The sequence below is a fragment of the Coregonus lavaretus genome (assembly GCF_964263955.1).
Source record: "Coregonus lavaretus genome assembly, chromosome: 28".
Classification (NCBI taxonomy): Eukaryota; Metazoa; Chordata; class Actinopteri; order Salmoniformes; family Salmonidae; genus Coregonus; species Coregonus lavaretus.
The window spans coordinates 38693177-38709362 of NC_140015.1; the positions used below are offsets into that span (position 1 = coordinate 38693177).

The 16186-nt window shown below is 43.0% G+C and overlaps 1 protein-coding gene across 1 annotated transcript in view; it reads left to right on the plus strand.

Moving 5' to 3' along the window:
• The window catches only part of LOC311104401 (nuclear distribution protein nudE-like 1-B), a 30122-nt gene extending 19722 nt beyond the window's left edge, over positions 1-10400 (plus strand). Inside the window, exons 4-9 of the mRNA XM_084146219.1 lie at positions 7202-7350; positions 7668-7804; positions 8108-8281; positions 8922-9019; positions 9274-9440; positions 10218-10400. Coding sequence (XP_084002345.1) covers positions 7202-7350; positions 7668-7804; positions 8108-8281; positions 8922-9019; positions 9274-9440; positions 10218-10308 — 816 coding nt within the window. The 3' untranslated portion in view covers positions 10309-10400. The remainder of the gene's footprint in view (positions 1-7201; positions 7351-7667; positions 7805-8107; positions 8282-8921; positions 9020-9273; positions 9441-10217) is intronic.
• Positions 10401-16186: the final 5786 nt, after the last annotated feature.

Consider the following 16186-nt stretch of genomic DNA (forward strand, 5'->3'; position numbering starts at 1 on the left):
CACTTAAAAAGATGAGAGAGGCCTGTAATTTTCATCATAGGTACACGTCAACTATGACAGACAAAATGAGGAAAAAAAATCCAGAAAATCACATTGTAGGATTTTTTATGAATTTATTTGCAAATTATGGTGGAAAATAAGTATTTGGTCAATAACGAAAGTTTCTCAATACTTTGTTATATACCCTTTGTTGGCAATGACACAGGTCAAACGTTTTCTGTAAGTCTTCACAAGGTTTTCACACACTGTTGCTGGTATTATGGCCCATTCCTCCATGCAGATCTCCTCTAGAGCAGTGATGTTTTGGGTTTGTCGCTGGGCAACATGGACTTTCAACTCCCTCCAATGATTTTCTATGGGGTTGAGATCTGGAGACTGGCTAGGCCACTCCAGGACCTTGAAATGCTTCTTACGAAGCCACTCCTTCGTTGCCCGAGCGGTGTGTTTGGGATCATTGTCATGCTGAAAGACCCAGCCACATTTCATCTTCAATGCCCTTGCTGATGGAAGGAGGTTTTCACTCAAAATCTCACGATACATGGCCCCATTCATTCTTTCCTTTACACGGATCAGTCGTCCTGGTCCCTTTGCAGAAAAACAGTCCCAAAGCATGATGTTTCCACCCCCATGCTTCACAGTAGGTATGGTGTTCTTTGGATGCAACTCAGCATTCTTTGCCCTCCAAACACGACGAGTTGGGTTTTTACCAAAAAGTTATATTTTGGTTTCATCTGACCATATGACATTCTCCCAATCCTCTTTTGGATCATCCAAATGCACTCTAGCAAACTTCAGACGGGCTTGGACATGTACTGGCTTAAGCAGGGGAACACGTCTGGCACTGCATGATTTGAGTCCCTGGCGGCGTAGTGTGTTACTGATGGTAGGCTTTGTTACTTTGGTCCCAGCTTTCTGCAGGTCATTCACTAGGTCCCCCCGTGTGGTTCTGGGATTTTTGCTCACCGTTCTTGTGATCATTTTGACCCCACGGGGTGAGATCTTGCGTGGAGCCCCAGATCGAGGGAGATTATCAGTGGTCTTGTATGTCTTCCATTTCCTAATAATTGCTCCCACAGTTGATTTCTTCAAACCAAGCTGCTTACCTATTGCAGATTCAGTCTTCCCAGCCTGGTGCAGGTCTACAATTTAGTTTCTGGTGTCCTTTGACAGCTCTTTCGTCTTGGCCATAGTGGAGTTTGGAGTGTGACTGTTTGAGGTTGTGGACATGTGTCTTTTATACTGATAACAAGTTCAAACAGGTGCCATTAATACAGGTAACGATTGGAGGACAGAGAAGCCTCTTAAAAAAGAAGTTACAGGTCTGTGAGAGCCAGAAATCTTGCTTGTTTGTAGGTGACAAAATACTTATTTTCCACCATCATTTGCAAATAAATTCATTAAAAATCCTACAATGTGATTTTCTGGATTTTTTTTCCTCAATTTGTCTGTCATAGTTGACATGTACCTATGATGAAAATTACAGGCCTCTCTCATCTTTTTAAGTGGGAGAACTTGCACAATTGGTGGCTGACTAAATACTTTTTTTCCCCACTGTACATACATACATACACACACACACACACACACACACACACACACACACACACAGTGGTGTGAAAAAGTGTTTGCCTGATTTCTTATTTATTTGCATGTTTGTCACACTTAAATGTTTCAGATCATCAAACAAATTTAAATATTAGTCAAAGATAACACAAGTAAACACAAAATGCAGTTTTGAAATTAAGGTTGTTATTATTATTAAGGGAAAACAAAATCCAAACCCACATGGCCCTGTGTGAAAAAGTGATTGCCCCCTACAACCTAATAACTGGTTGGGCCACCCTTAGCAGCAACAACTGCAATCAAGCGTTTGCGATAACTTGCAATGAGTCTTTTACAGCGCTGTGGAGGAATTTTGGCCCACTCATCTTTGCAGAATTGTTGTAATTCAGCCACATTGGAGGGTTTTCGAGCATGAACTGCCTTTTTAAGGTCATGCCACAGCATCTCAATAGGATTCAGGTCAGGACTTTGACTAGGCCACTCCAAAGTCTTCATTTAGTTTTTCTTCAGCCATTCAGAGGTGGACTTGCTGGTGTGTTTTGGATCATTGTCCTGCTGCAGAACCCAAGTTCTCTTCAGCTTGAGGTCACGAACAGATAGCCGGACATTCTCCTTCAGGATTTTTTGGTACAGCAGAATTCATGGTTCCATTTATCACAGCAAGTCTTCCAGGTCCTGAAGCAGCAAAACAGGCCCAGACCATCACACTACCACCACCATGTTTTACTGTTGGTATGATGTTGTTTTTCTGAAATGCAGTGTTACTTTTACGCCAGATGTAATGGGACACACACCTTCCAAAAAGTTCAACTTTTGTCTCGTCAGTCCACAGAGTATTTTCCCCAAAGGTCTTGGGGATCATCAAGATGTTTTCTGGCAAAAATGAGACGAGCCTTAATGTTATTTTTGCTCAGCAGTGGTTTTCGTCTTGGAACTCTGCCATGCAGGCCATTTTTGCCCAGTCTCTTTCTTATGGTGGAGTCATGAACACTGACCTTAACTGAGGCAAGTGAGGGCTGCAGCTCTTTGGATGTTGTTGTGGGGTCTTTTGTGACCTCTTGGATGAGTCGTCGCTGCGCTCTTGGGGTAATTTTGGTCGGCCGGCCACTCCTGGGAAGGTTCACCACTGTTCCATGTTTTTGCCATTTGTGGATAATGGCTCTCACTGTGGTTCGCTGGAGTCCCAAAGCTTTAGAAATGGCTTTATAACCTTTTCCAGACTGATGGATCTCAATTACTTTCTTTCTCATTTGTTCCTGAATTTCTTTGGATCTCGGCATGATGTCTAGCTTTTGAGGATCTTTTGGTCTACTTCACTTTGTCAGGCAGGTCCTATTTAAGTGATTCCTTGATTGAGAACAGGTGTGGCAGTAATCAGGCCTGGGTGTGGCTAGAGGAATTGAACTCAGGTGTGATAAACCACAGTTGAGTTGTGTTATAACAGGGGGGCAAACACTTTTTCACACAGGGCCATGTAGGTTTGGATTTTGTTTTCCCTTAATAATAACAACCTTCATTTCAAAACTGCATTTTGTGTTTACTTGTGTTATCTTTGACTAATATTTACATTTGTTTGATCTGAAACATTGAAGTGTGACAAACATGCAAACAAATAACAAATCAGGAAGGGGGCAAACACTTTTTCACACCACTGTATATATATATAGTTGGCTGTCCAGCAGTTCCATGCCTTGGCCTAATCCCCAGGCCGTTCAGCAGTACACTGTAATAGGATGACAACTAGAGGGATGTTTAACCCACACTGCTAATGCTAGCCAGGTATATCACTGCTTATATCACTAGTGCTAGCCAGGTATATCACTGCTTATATCACTAGTGCTAGCCAGGTATATTACTGCTTATATCACTAGTGCTAGCCAGGTATATCACTGCTTATATCACTAGTGCTAGCCAGGTATATTACTGCTTATATCACTAGTGCTAGCCAGGTATATTACTGCTTATATCACTAGTGCTAGCCAGGTATATTACTGCTTATATCACTAGTGCTAGCCAGGTATATCACTGCTTATATCACTAGTGCTAGCCAGGTATATTACTGCTTATATCACTAGTGCTAGCCAGGTATATTACTGCTTATATCACTAGTGCTAGCCAGGTATATCACTGCTTATATCACTAGTGCTAGCCAGGTATATCACTGCTTATATCACTAGTGCTAGCCAGGTATATTACTGCTTATATCACTAGTGCTAGCCAGGTATATCACTGCTTATATCACTAGTGCTAGCCAGGTATATTACTGCTTATATCACTAGTGCTAGCCAGGTATATCACTGCTTATATCACTAGTGCTAGCCAGGTATATTACTGCTTATATCACTAGTGCTAGCCAGGTATATTACTGCTTATATCACTAGTGCTAGCCAGGTATATTACTGCTTATATCACTAGTGCTAGCCAGGTATATTACTGCTTATATCACTAGTGCTAGCCAGGTATATTACTGCTTATATCACTAGTGCTAGCCAGGTATATCACTGCTTATATCACTAGTGCTAGCCAGGTATATCACTGCTTATATCACTAGTGCTAGCCAGGTATATTACTGCTTATATCACTAGTGCTAGCCAGGTATATCACTGCTTATATCACTAGTGCTAGCCAGGTATATTACTGCTTATATCACTAGTGCTAGCCAGGTATATCACTGCTTATATCACTAGTGCTAGCCAGGTATATTACTGCTTATATCACTAGTGCTAGCCAGGTATATTACTGCTTATATCACTAGTGCTAGCCAGGTATATTACTGCTTATATCACTAGTGCTAGCCAGGTATATTACTGCTTATATCACTAGTGCTAGCCAGGTATATTACTGCTTATATCACTAGTGCTAGCCAGGTATATCACTGCTTATATCACTAGTGCTAGCCAGGTATATCACTGCTTATATCACTAGTGCTAGCCAGGTATATTACTGCTTATATCACTAGTGCTAGCCAGGTATATTACTGCTTATATCACTAGTGCTAGCCAGGTATATTACTACTTATATCACTAGTGCTAGCCAGGTATATCACTGCTTATATCACTAGTGCTAGCCAGGTATATTACTGCTTATATCACTAGTGCTAGCCAGGTATATCACTGCTTATATCACTAGTGCTAGCCAGGTATATTACTGCTTATATCACTAGTGCTAGCCAGGTATATTACTGCTTATATCACTAGTGCTAGCCAGGTATATTACTACTTATATCACTAGTGCTAGCCAGGTATATCACTGCTTATATCACTAGTGCTAGCCAGGTATATTACTGCTTATATCACTAGTGCTAGCCAGGTATATTACTGCTTATATCACTAGTGCTAGCCAGGTATATCACTGCTTATATCACTAGTGCTAGCCAGGTATATTACTGCTTATATCACTAGTGCTAGCCAGGTATATTACTGCTTATATCACTAGTGCTAGCCAGGTATATTACTACTTATATCACTAGTGCTAGCCAGGTATATTACTGCTTATATCACTAGTGCTAGCCAGGTATATCACTGCTTATATCACTAGTGCTAGCCAGGTATATTACTGCTTATATCACTAGTGCTAGCCAGGTATATTACTGCTTATATCACTAGTGCTAGCCAGGTATATTACTGCTTATATCACTAGTGCTAGCCAGGTATATCACTGCTTATATCACTAGTGCTAGCCAGGTATATTACTGCTTATATCACTAGTGCTAGCCAGGTATATTACTGCTTATATCACTAGTGCTAGCCAGGTATATTACTGCTTATATCACTAGTGCTAGCCAGGTATATCACTGCTTATATCACTAGTGCTAGCCAGGTATATTACTGCTTATATCACTAGTGCTAGCCAGGTATATTACTGCTTATATCACTAGTGCTAGCCAGGTATATCACTGCTTATATCACTAGTGCTAGCCAGGTATATTACTGCTTATATCACTAGTGCTAGCCAGGTATATTACTGCTTATATCACTAGTGCTAGCCAGGTATATCACTGCTTATATCACTAGTGCTAGCCAGGTATATCACTGCTTATATCACTAGTGCTAGCCAGGTATATCACTGCTTATATCACTAGTGCTAGCCAGGTATATCACTGCTTATATCACTAGTGCTAGCCAGGTATATCGCTGCTTATATCACTAGTGCTAGCCAGGTATATCACTGCTTATATCACTAGTGCTAGCCAGGTATATTACTGCTTATATCACTAGTGCTAGCCAGGTATATCACTGCTTATATCACTAGTGCTAGCCAGGTATATTACTGCTTATATCACTAGTGCTAGCCAGGTATATATCACTGCTTATATCACTAGTGCTAGCCAGGTATATCACTGCTTATATCACTAATGCTAGCCAGGTATATCACTGCTTATATCACTAGTGCTAGCCAGGTATATCACTGCTTATATCACTAGTGCTAGCCAGGTATATCACTGACCAGGATGTATATCGCTGAGATAAAAGAACACAGAGCTATGGTTAACATGATGCTAACCAGGATGTATATCACTGAGTTAATAGAACATGATGCTAACCAGGATGTATATCACTGAGATAATGGAACATGATGCTAACCAGGATGTATATCACTGAGATAATGGAACATGATGCTAACCAGGATGTATATCACTGAGATAATGGAACATGATGCTAACCAGGATGTATATCACTGAGATAATAGAACACATGCTTCTTTATGACGAGGTGCTGTCTTTCATGACCATTTTCTTCTGTCCGTGGGATAACCATATTCATGTGTGGTAGACAGACAGCCGTTGTGTTAGACTACATATGGCAGCAACATGTGAATGTGCAGTAGACTAGAGAAGCTAATGTCCTAGAGCTAAAGTTCTATGAATGGGCCTGGGAGGACTGGGATTCATGCGAGGGGGCTGTAGACTACAGTCATGGGCAAAAGTTTTGAGAATGACACAAATACTAATTTTCACAGTCTGCTGCCTCAGTTTTGATGGATGTGGCCCAGAAGTTAATTGACAGCATGCCAGGGCGGATTGCAGAGGTCTTGAAAAAGAAGGGTCAACACTGCAAATATTTACTCTTTGCATAAACTTAATGTAATTGTCAATAAAAGCCTTTGACACTTATGGAATGCTTGTAATTATACTTCAGTATATACCATAGTAACATCTGACAAAAAATATCGCATAACACTGAAGCAGCGAACTTTGCGAAGACTAATACTTGTGTCATTCTCAAAACTTTTGACCACGACTGTAGAGAAGCTAATGTCCTAGAGCTAAAGTTCTATGAATGGGCCTGGGAGGACTGTGGGATTCATGTGAGGGGGCTGTAGCTTGTTCTCCTGAATGATGGGCCTGTCTTGAGCTGAGGCATGTAGCTAGGCCAGCTGTGCTGTTGACCCTTGACCCAGACCTCAGGCTGGCCTGATTCTGACACCTATGAGCCATACTTCACCCCTCGCCAGAGAACAAAGGAGTTGGAGTTCTAGAATCTATGAACACTATGAGAAAGAATGTTAACTAGCAGTCTGTTTGTGTTAGCATTAAGAAAGTTGGCATGTCAACGCTCTCCCTTCCTGTCACCTCAGTCTTTAATGCAACCATCTCCACACGCACTCATTCTCTCTCCCCCTCTCTCTCCCCCCGTAGGAGAAATTGGAGCAGCAGTATGCTCAGAGTTATAAGCAGGTCTCCATGTTAGAGGATGACCTGGGACAGACCAGAGGAATCAAGGAGCACCTTCATAAATACGTCAGAGAACTGGAGCAGGCCAACGATGACCTGGAGAGAGCCAAGAGGTCACTATATACCATAGTAGAACTAAACTAACCTTACTAACGCAGCCATTCAAATGTTTTACTTGACTTCAAGCCTAGGTTGTAGGCTAAGTGGATTTAACTTTGTGTTGTTAACTAAATGAAAGCATGTTGACTGGTAGCTGTGTCTCAGTATTCAGAGAGTGTCTCCACTTAGTGTTAACCCAGTTATCCAACCCACACAGATACTGTACTTTTTTAGCTGCTTCTGCTACTAACAGTTGTCCACCCCAACCCCTCTCCTCCTCTCCTCTCCTCCTCCTCTCCTCTCCTCCCTCCCCCTCTCCTCCCTCCCTCAGGGCGACCATTGTATCTCTGGAGGACTTTGAGGGTCGTCTGAACCAGGCCATAGAGAGGAATGCCTTCCTGGAGGGTGAACTGGACGAGAAGGAGAACCTACTGGAGTCAGTTCAGAGACTGAAGGATGAAGCCAGAGGTACGGACGGGGACAACCCCTAACTGTACCCTACCTTCCCCTAACTCCCTGTCCCCTACTAATCAAGGGCTTGATGATTAGTTGAATCCGATGTACTGATATATATGAAATAAGTGGAACTGCTGGCTGGTACTTGAGGAGAGGGTTGGGAAACACTGCCCTATCCATTTGGTTGAATCCTGTCTGTATTGGTGTGTCTGATGCCCCAGCCCTGAGACAGAGGACTCCAGACAGAATGTCATGTCTGTAATCATGTCAGTATTGGTGCTTGTATCTCATTTCTGTCTATCTGTCCCCCCCCAGACCTGAGACAGGAGATGGCAGTGAGGGAGAGGACTACAGACAGGTTGTCAGCCCCCAGCTCTCCTACCCTGGACATCGACAAGTTGGACTCTGCTGTCCAGGCCTCCCTGTCCCTGCCTGCCACCCCTGTAGGGAAGGGAATGGAACACCCCTTCCTCAACCCTAAATCATCAGGTAGGTCAACAGCCATGTCTTCTAACAGACCTGGGTGGAAATAGTATTAGTTTTCTTTCAAATACTTTACATGTGCTTTACATTTACATGTTAGGCATTTAGCAGACGCTCTTATCCAGAGCGACTTACAGGAGCAATTAGGGTTAAGTGCCTTGCTCAAGGGCACATCGACAGATTTTTCACCTAGTCGGCTCGGGAATTAGAACCAGCAACTTTTCGGTTACTGGCACAACGCTCTTAACCACTAAGCTACCTGCACCCGGCAAGCTTTATTGAGCTTGCCGGGTGCAATGGAACCAATGGAAGAGTCTCAAAAGTCACTCCAGGCAGTCTCAATTAAATGCTCAAAGTGTTTTGAAAGTATATAAATACTATTTGAACCCAGGTCTGTTTTTTAGTTCCTTAACTTTTGGAGCTGTACCTCCATGTGAAACAGTTTCTATGTCTCTGTCATGCTAAATACTGTCTCTTTGAACCCAGGTCTTTACCTCCATGTGAAACAGTTTCTATGTCTCTGTCATGCTAAATACTGTCTCTTTGAACCCAGGTCTTTACCTCCATGTGAAACAGTTTCTATGTCTCTGTCATATGCTAAATACTGTCTCTCCCCCCCCCTCTCTCTCTCTCTATCTCTCTACAGTGTTAACAAATGGCTGTGGGCATGGTAGCTCACCTCTGACCCCATCAGCAAGAATCTCTGCTCTTAATATCGTTGGGGACCTACTTAGAAAAGTGGGGGTAAATATCAGACCTTTGTTTCTTGTAGCAATGTTTTCCAATGCCATTGTTATGCATCCATCCTCTATGAAGCTAATGTTGGCAACAAAACATTAACACTCTTCTTGAGTGAACCCGACAGTTTGGCTTCCATCTCTTCTCTTGACTTGACAGCAGAGTATATTTGAAATATATCCTGAATTAAAGGTTAAAGGTTACAACAGAATCCTCAGCTTGTGATTAGTCTAATGTAGGCCATGTTTGTCTGTCGTTAGGCGCTGGAGTCCAAGCTAGCTGCATGTAGGAACTTTGCCAAGGACCAGGCAGTGAGGAAAACCTACTCCACGTCATCCACCAACATGATCACTGGGAAAGGAAACCTCATCAACAGCAACGCCACCAAGTTCTCCCACTCACTACACACCACCTACTACGACAAAACGTGAGTTCCCTCTCTCAGGAGTATTCCCACTGTTCCATCTATCTCTCGGAGTTGCTCTCTCTCTCAGGAGTATTCCCACTGTTCCATCTCTCTCGGAGTTGCTCTCTCTCAGGAGTATTCCGACTGTTCCATCTATCTCTCGGAGTTGCTCTCTCTCTCAGGAGTATTCCCACTGTTCCGTCTATCTCTGAGTTGTTCTCTCTCGTAGGAGTATTCCCACTGTTCCATCGATCTCTCGGAGTTGCTCTCTCAGGAGTATTCCCACTGTTCCATCTATCTCGGAGTTGTTCTCTCTCGTAGGAGTATTCCCACTGTTCCATCGATCTCTCGGAGTTGCTCTCTCTCTCAGGAGTATTCCCACTGTTCCATCGATCTCTCGGAGTTGCTCTCTCTCTCTCAGGAGTATTCCCACTGTTCCATCGATCTCTCGGAGTTGCTCTCTCTCTCTCTCAGGAGTATTCCCACTGTTCCATCTATCTCGGAGTTGTTCTCTCTCTCAGGAGTATTCCCACTGTTCCATCGATCTCTCTGCTTGACTTCCTGTCTGCAGTGTTAGTGTGACTCACTCAGAGACAGTATAAGAAGTGAGAGGCTGAATAGACTCTAGCTCTATATCATTTTTAACCAGAGTTGGTCTAAACAGAGTATGTAGAGAATACCCAAATAGCTTTCTATTTGATATTGTGAATGAACTAACCTCTGTCCTCTTGGTTTCTCTGTGTCTGTGTTCCATGTCTGTGGTGTTCATATGTCTGGTGTTGGTGTTGTCGCCCACAGGGCTGTGAATGGACTGGACCACAGCACCCTGACTGCCCTGGCGTCGCCCCGGACTGTCTCCCCTCCTGGCATGCTGCCTCTCACCGTTTAGCGTGGCACCACCCCCAACCTCACCCCAACCTCTGGACAAGCTCACCACAGAACAAGGGTACCCCTCATCCCTCACCCCAATCTCTGCCCAAGCTCCTGTGCGCCCCACAGAACAATGAGAGGAGAGAACACTTGAAGAACCGTTTGTGTGTGTGTGTGTGTGTGTGTGTGTGTGTGTTCGAAAGTGCGTATGTGTTTTAAGAGTTGATTTCTGAGTGTGTGTAGGAGAGACACTTGACTGAATGATTGAAAAGGCCCCACTCACCTATGGGTAGGGTTGGATGCTGAGTGTGTCTGTATTTAACACACACAGTCACATGCCTCTGCCTGAGCTGGTCTTTGCTCATGTGTTGGTGACCTCTATGCTCTGGAGTGGCTCCATCAGTTTCTCAGTTTCACTCTATAACAGCTATATAACAGCAACTGTACCTGACAAGGTCCCCAACGGACCGCAGCTTCATTCCTCTTAACCTTTATTTTCTTGTCTGAATGAATTGCACAATTACAAATAATTTATATTTAGAATGTTGTATTTAAAAATGAAAAGGGACTTTTTGCAAAGTTAAATTATTTCATAATTACTGTATGTGTGCTTTAAGATGCTATATTTCCTGTTTGTTTGTGTTTATGTTATGGGGTCAGATGGAGTTGATGACCCTTAACCCCCATATCCAGAAGAATGACTGAATTAATGTTTACTGTGTTCAGGCTGTGATCAGAACCATGTTCTCTTATCGGGCTGCATCTCAATAGTCCAGTTAGTAGCATCCTCTCCTCATCTCAATAGTCCAGTTAGAATAGGAGAGAATGAGAGAACAGGACCGGTGAAAGCAATATGGATGATCTCTATCTCTACCAGAAATTAGCTTTCACCTGTTCAATTTCCTTCCCATCAGTGCAGATGAGAGAAAGGAGAGACAATGACTTTATAGTATTGAGATGCACCCCCACGTCCCTATTGTCCTGGGTTTGGGCTGGTCCCGGGGATCGAACCCACTACCCTGGCGTTACAAGCGCCATGCTCTACCAGCTGAGCTATATTTACATGTGGTTGGTACCATGTTATATTACATGCATCCCCTTCCCCTATTCTGATGCATAACTAGAATCAGACAACTGTTGCTTATAGAAACAAAGAAGTCAACCCTGAGCACAGCAGTGCGTCAGACAAAAGCGTTACTTATTCACATTGATATATAAACTGTACTGTGGTCGAGTCTTATCCAGCTAACATCCTGTCTACCATAACCTGCAGAACAGAATATCCAGCAACAGTAACCCAGCAGTCCAAGCATCTAACTGCCTTAGATGCTGACTCTGGGTCAGTTTTTCATTTACCCCACTAATGGTTAAGGTTAGGATTGGGGAGGGGAAGCTGAACTTAGATCTGTACCTAGGGGAAACCTCACCCTGGAGCTATCTAACAGTGGGTCACGCTCATCCCTTTTTCTAGACTAGATACTAGCCTGGTTAAACCAGACTGAATGCTGTGTTCACCATGGGGGGAGCGCTCAGTCTAGTGTTAACCAGGCTATAAATGCTCATTTTTTGACTGATTATATAAATTGCTATTGGTGCACTAATTGTGACCATTTTGTCACGTTGGCTCCTGACCTGTCAATGAAACGTTTGTAATAGTGTGTGAACCTCCTCATCTCAGAATGACATGCCTCTTCCTGGTTCTGTTGTTGATATTCACTGTTTTGATTTATTTTACATCCCCATTCTGTCTGTCTGTCTGTGTCTGCCTGTCTTCATCTGGGGTTAATAGTGCTCCCTCCTATCACAGCCTTAAATGAAAAGCCTTAAGGCCAGTTTCCCAGACACAGATTAAAGCTGCAATATGTAGCTTTTTGGGTGATTTGACCAAATTCACATAGAAATGTTATAGATCTGTTATTTCCATTGAAAGTCTAAGAAGGTTATTTTTCTATGCTTCCCGTTTTTATAGTTTTGTTTTTGGGTCTTTTACTACTGGTTTTGTTCACCAGCTTCAAACACCTGAAAATACAATAGTTTGGGTTATGGAAAATATATTTCACAGCGGTTTAGATGCTACAATGATTCTCTACACTATACTTGCTTGTTTTGTCATATAAACTGAAATTAGGCTAACTATTTTAATTTTAGCAACCAGGAAATGGCGGAGCGATTTCTGCATAGTGCATCTTAAGCCTAGTCCTGGACTAAAAAAAACACTTTCAATGGAGATTCTCCATTGAGAATGATTTTGAATCCAGGACTAGGCCTAATCTGTGTCCGGGAAACTGGCCCTAAAACTATCCCACCTCTTCCAGATTCTAGAACTATCATTTGGAGCACTTGCTTACTCCCATCGTCTATGATGTCACTCACCTTTACCACATCATGAGCTCTATATAGACCTGTTGCTATGTCCCCATGTATACAGGTTTGTAACTAAGCATTGTAACTTTGCCTAACAACACATTTGTACATAGCAACGTTTGGCATTATTAGTTGTATTTATTTCAGATTTCTTTATGGCATGTGTTTAAAATGAAGAACCTGAGTTTTACTATTGTACATCAGTCCAAGATCATATATCATGATGATGTTCAATCGGATTATGATGTTCAATCGGTTGTCCAATCTATTCGATTAAATAAAATCAAAATAAAGATATTGAAAAATAACTATTGAAATATCAACTTTATTTGTGTTGCACATCTCATGATGCAGCTTAAGTCTTATGAAAAAGTTAAAACCTAAAGCTATTGGTGGAACGGGAATGTTTTTCTGACTTCTTGGTTAAGATACAGTAACATTGAGGAGTTCATTCATAGAGGACAGAAAGGCCCATATTATTGGCTTTAGCCTCACTGTTATTGGCTACAGACACACTTGCTGTCTGACCCAGACCATTGGGCTGCTCTCTTTCCAGATGGACACACCCCCAACACACATACTGTACAGATCAGCTAAACACAGTGGGACAATTGTCAAAAATATATATAAATTGAAATGTCGAGAATACTGTCGGCACAGTTATCAAATAAAACGTTATTGTCTCGCTCTCTCTCAGGTTGCTGTAGGCTCCTCTTGCTGTCATGTTGAAATTTGTACTCTGGTGAAATTATGTAAAACATTTTTACAAGCAGAGGAGCGACGCAGTTAAAAGATTGAGACATAACCGAAGAGGGGAAGCAAGAGGGATAACTGGGCCAAACATCTGTCTTCTCCAGCAGGTGGCGTTGTTACGTTTCTTTCTCTCACCAAGCGATGAGATTTTGTATGGAGGTAAATGAGACTGTCGAATTTGGTCAACATAAAATGGAATGGTTTATTTGCTACGTGAGATTTATTTGATCGATTTCAACCTCTAAATGCCCTGCTATGAAAGGCCATGTGACATTTACTCCTGATGTACTGACCTGTTGCAACCTCTACAACCACTGTGATTATTATTTGACCCTGCTGGTCATCTATGAACGTTTGAACATCTTGGAGAAAAATCTGGCCTTAATGGCCATGTACTGTTATAATCTCCACCCGGCACAGCCAGAAGGGGACTGGCCACCCCTCAGAGCCTGGTTCCTCTCTAGGTTTCTTCCTAGGTTCCTGCCTTTCTAGGGAGTTTTTCCTAGCCACCGTGCTTCTACATCTGCATTGCTTGCTGTTTGGGGTTTTAGGCTGGGTTTCTGTATAGCACTTTGTGACATCTGCTGATGTAAAAAGGGCTTTATAAATCAAATTAGATTTATTGATTGATCAACACCATTGAGAACCTGATGTCAAATATGCTGGGATACCACACAGTCAGCTTGCTTGAGCCATGGAGAACCTGAAGAGTATCTCTTCAGGCATGCTCACCTGCACCATAAGATGCCGCTTGTTTGGGAACTATTATTGTTAGCTTGCATTGCATTTGATGTGACACTGTACAGTTCCAATGTATTTGTGTATTGATATTCCTCCTCCCTTCCTGTGCAGTGCCTGATATAGTGGCATACACTCAGTTAATGATGGAGCAAGCCGAGCTGCTGGAGGGCCACCACATGGGCAGCAAGAACACACACAACATGATCCTCATTCCAAACTACTTTGGCAAGGTGCAGGGCCTGTAGGACAACCTAGCCAAGCAGCTGTGGATAGTGCTGCAGTGCGCCATCGGCAAGGCTGGACGCCACAGTGAGCATGCGATCGAGTGCACCCAGTCGGTGACACGCAAGTCTGGCAAGATGTGGCTGGTGACGCTGGTGCAGTGCTTCCACTCCCCACATTACAACACCTTGACAGGTTCTTCAAGCTCTACCACAACACCTTGACAGGTTCTTCAAGCTCTACCACAACACTGTGTCCGTGAGGGTGCTGCAGAGGACCTGACGGCCAACAAGATTGTGATCCTCCTCACCTTGGTCCTCAATTAATACTTGCAAAAGTAAGCCTGTACTGCCCTCTCTGTGACTCATGTAGCATCAGTGATGTCTGGGCACCCGTCCAATCATAGCTACCTTTCTATCATCATAGGTTGGAAAGTAAATATGGTCGCTGTCGTAAGTGCCAGCTCAGAAATATCTTGTTTGTTCTGCCTGCATTGGGACCCACTGATAAATGATAGATATTATCTCAGATTTTCTGTGAATGGGTGTGTTTCTGTATTGCTTCTGTCCGTCTCCTTCCCCCAACTTGCGCTGGAACCAGAGACACTCTGAACACATTCAGAACAATTACCCACTAAGCATCGTTATCTAATGCTCCACAAAAGTGCTGGCCCTTTCAGAGCTAGGGAAACAACTACTTCTAGGTTTCAGAGCGGCTGACATCACCTATTGAACGCATGTGTCTGAGCTTGAAACTGTTTGTGAGAGTATGGGTGTTTGTGTGTAAAATTTGGATTCAGGGATTGTTGTTTGTCTGTGTGCATTGCTGTATGTGTGAATGTCCACGGTACACTACAGCACATATGTGGTTCTCTCATGTGTATATATATACCACTGAGATCATGTGTTCCAGTGTGGAGGTGATGGGTCACCCAGAGCTATTATTATTATAGTTATTAAAGACATGTCTTTGGCGACCACTAAGTATTACTTTTTTTACCTCCCGCTTTGGGCTGGATGTGTCAATGGGTTGTTCATACATGCAGAATTACTGTCTTACCTCAATTATCCACAAAATCCCTAGTTTGAAAGCGACTGTTTTTCTGGAAGCTGTGCTGCACCATTTTCCCCCACGTGGGGCCAGCCCCCTAGCAATTGGAGATCTAGCCAATGAGCTTTAGCCCCTCACCATTTGAGTGACAGCTAGCAAGATGCACACACAGCGGAGCGAGGGTGAGAGCAATGATGTGGTGCACATATCTGCGCATACGTGAAGTAGTACTACATTTTCGGGGACCACTTTTGGCTTGTGGGTGCTACTTTCAGAATTACTGGGTAAAAAGTATACAAAAGTACAGGAGAAACTCTTTAAAGACAAACCAGGTTGAGTTGTGCAGATAGACCAGTTTACACTTTCTCACCCTTCCGCACTCCAACATTACAGACTGGCTGTGTGAGGCTTTGCAGACGGATAAGGACGGGCAGAAAGATACGGAGCCAGAGGCTGATCAAGATGGGTACATCTAGACCACCGTCCCAGCCATAGTCTTATAGGTATCATAGCGATACAGTATCCTGTCGCATCAGGTTGAATTTCTTTAAAGCTGCAATATGTAACTTTTTGGGAGACCTGACCAAATTCACATAGAAATGTGAGTTATAGATCTGTCATTCCCATTGAAAACAAGTCTAAGAACCGGTAGATCTGTTCTATGTGCGCTATTTCTATGCTTCCCGTTTTAAACTTTCGGTTTTGCGTCTTTTACTTTCGGTTTTGTACACAAGCTTCAAACAGCTGAAAATTCAACCTTTTTGGTT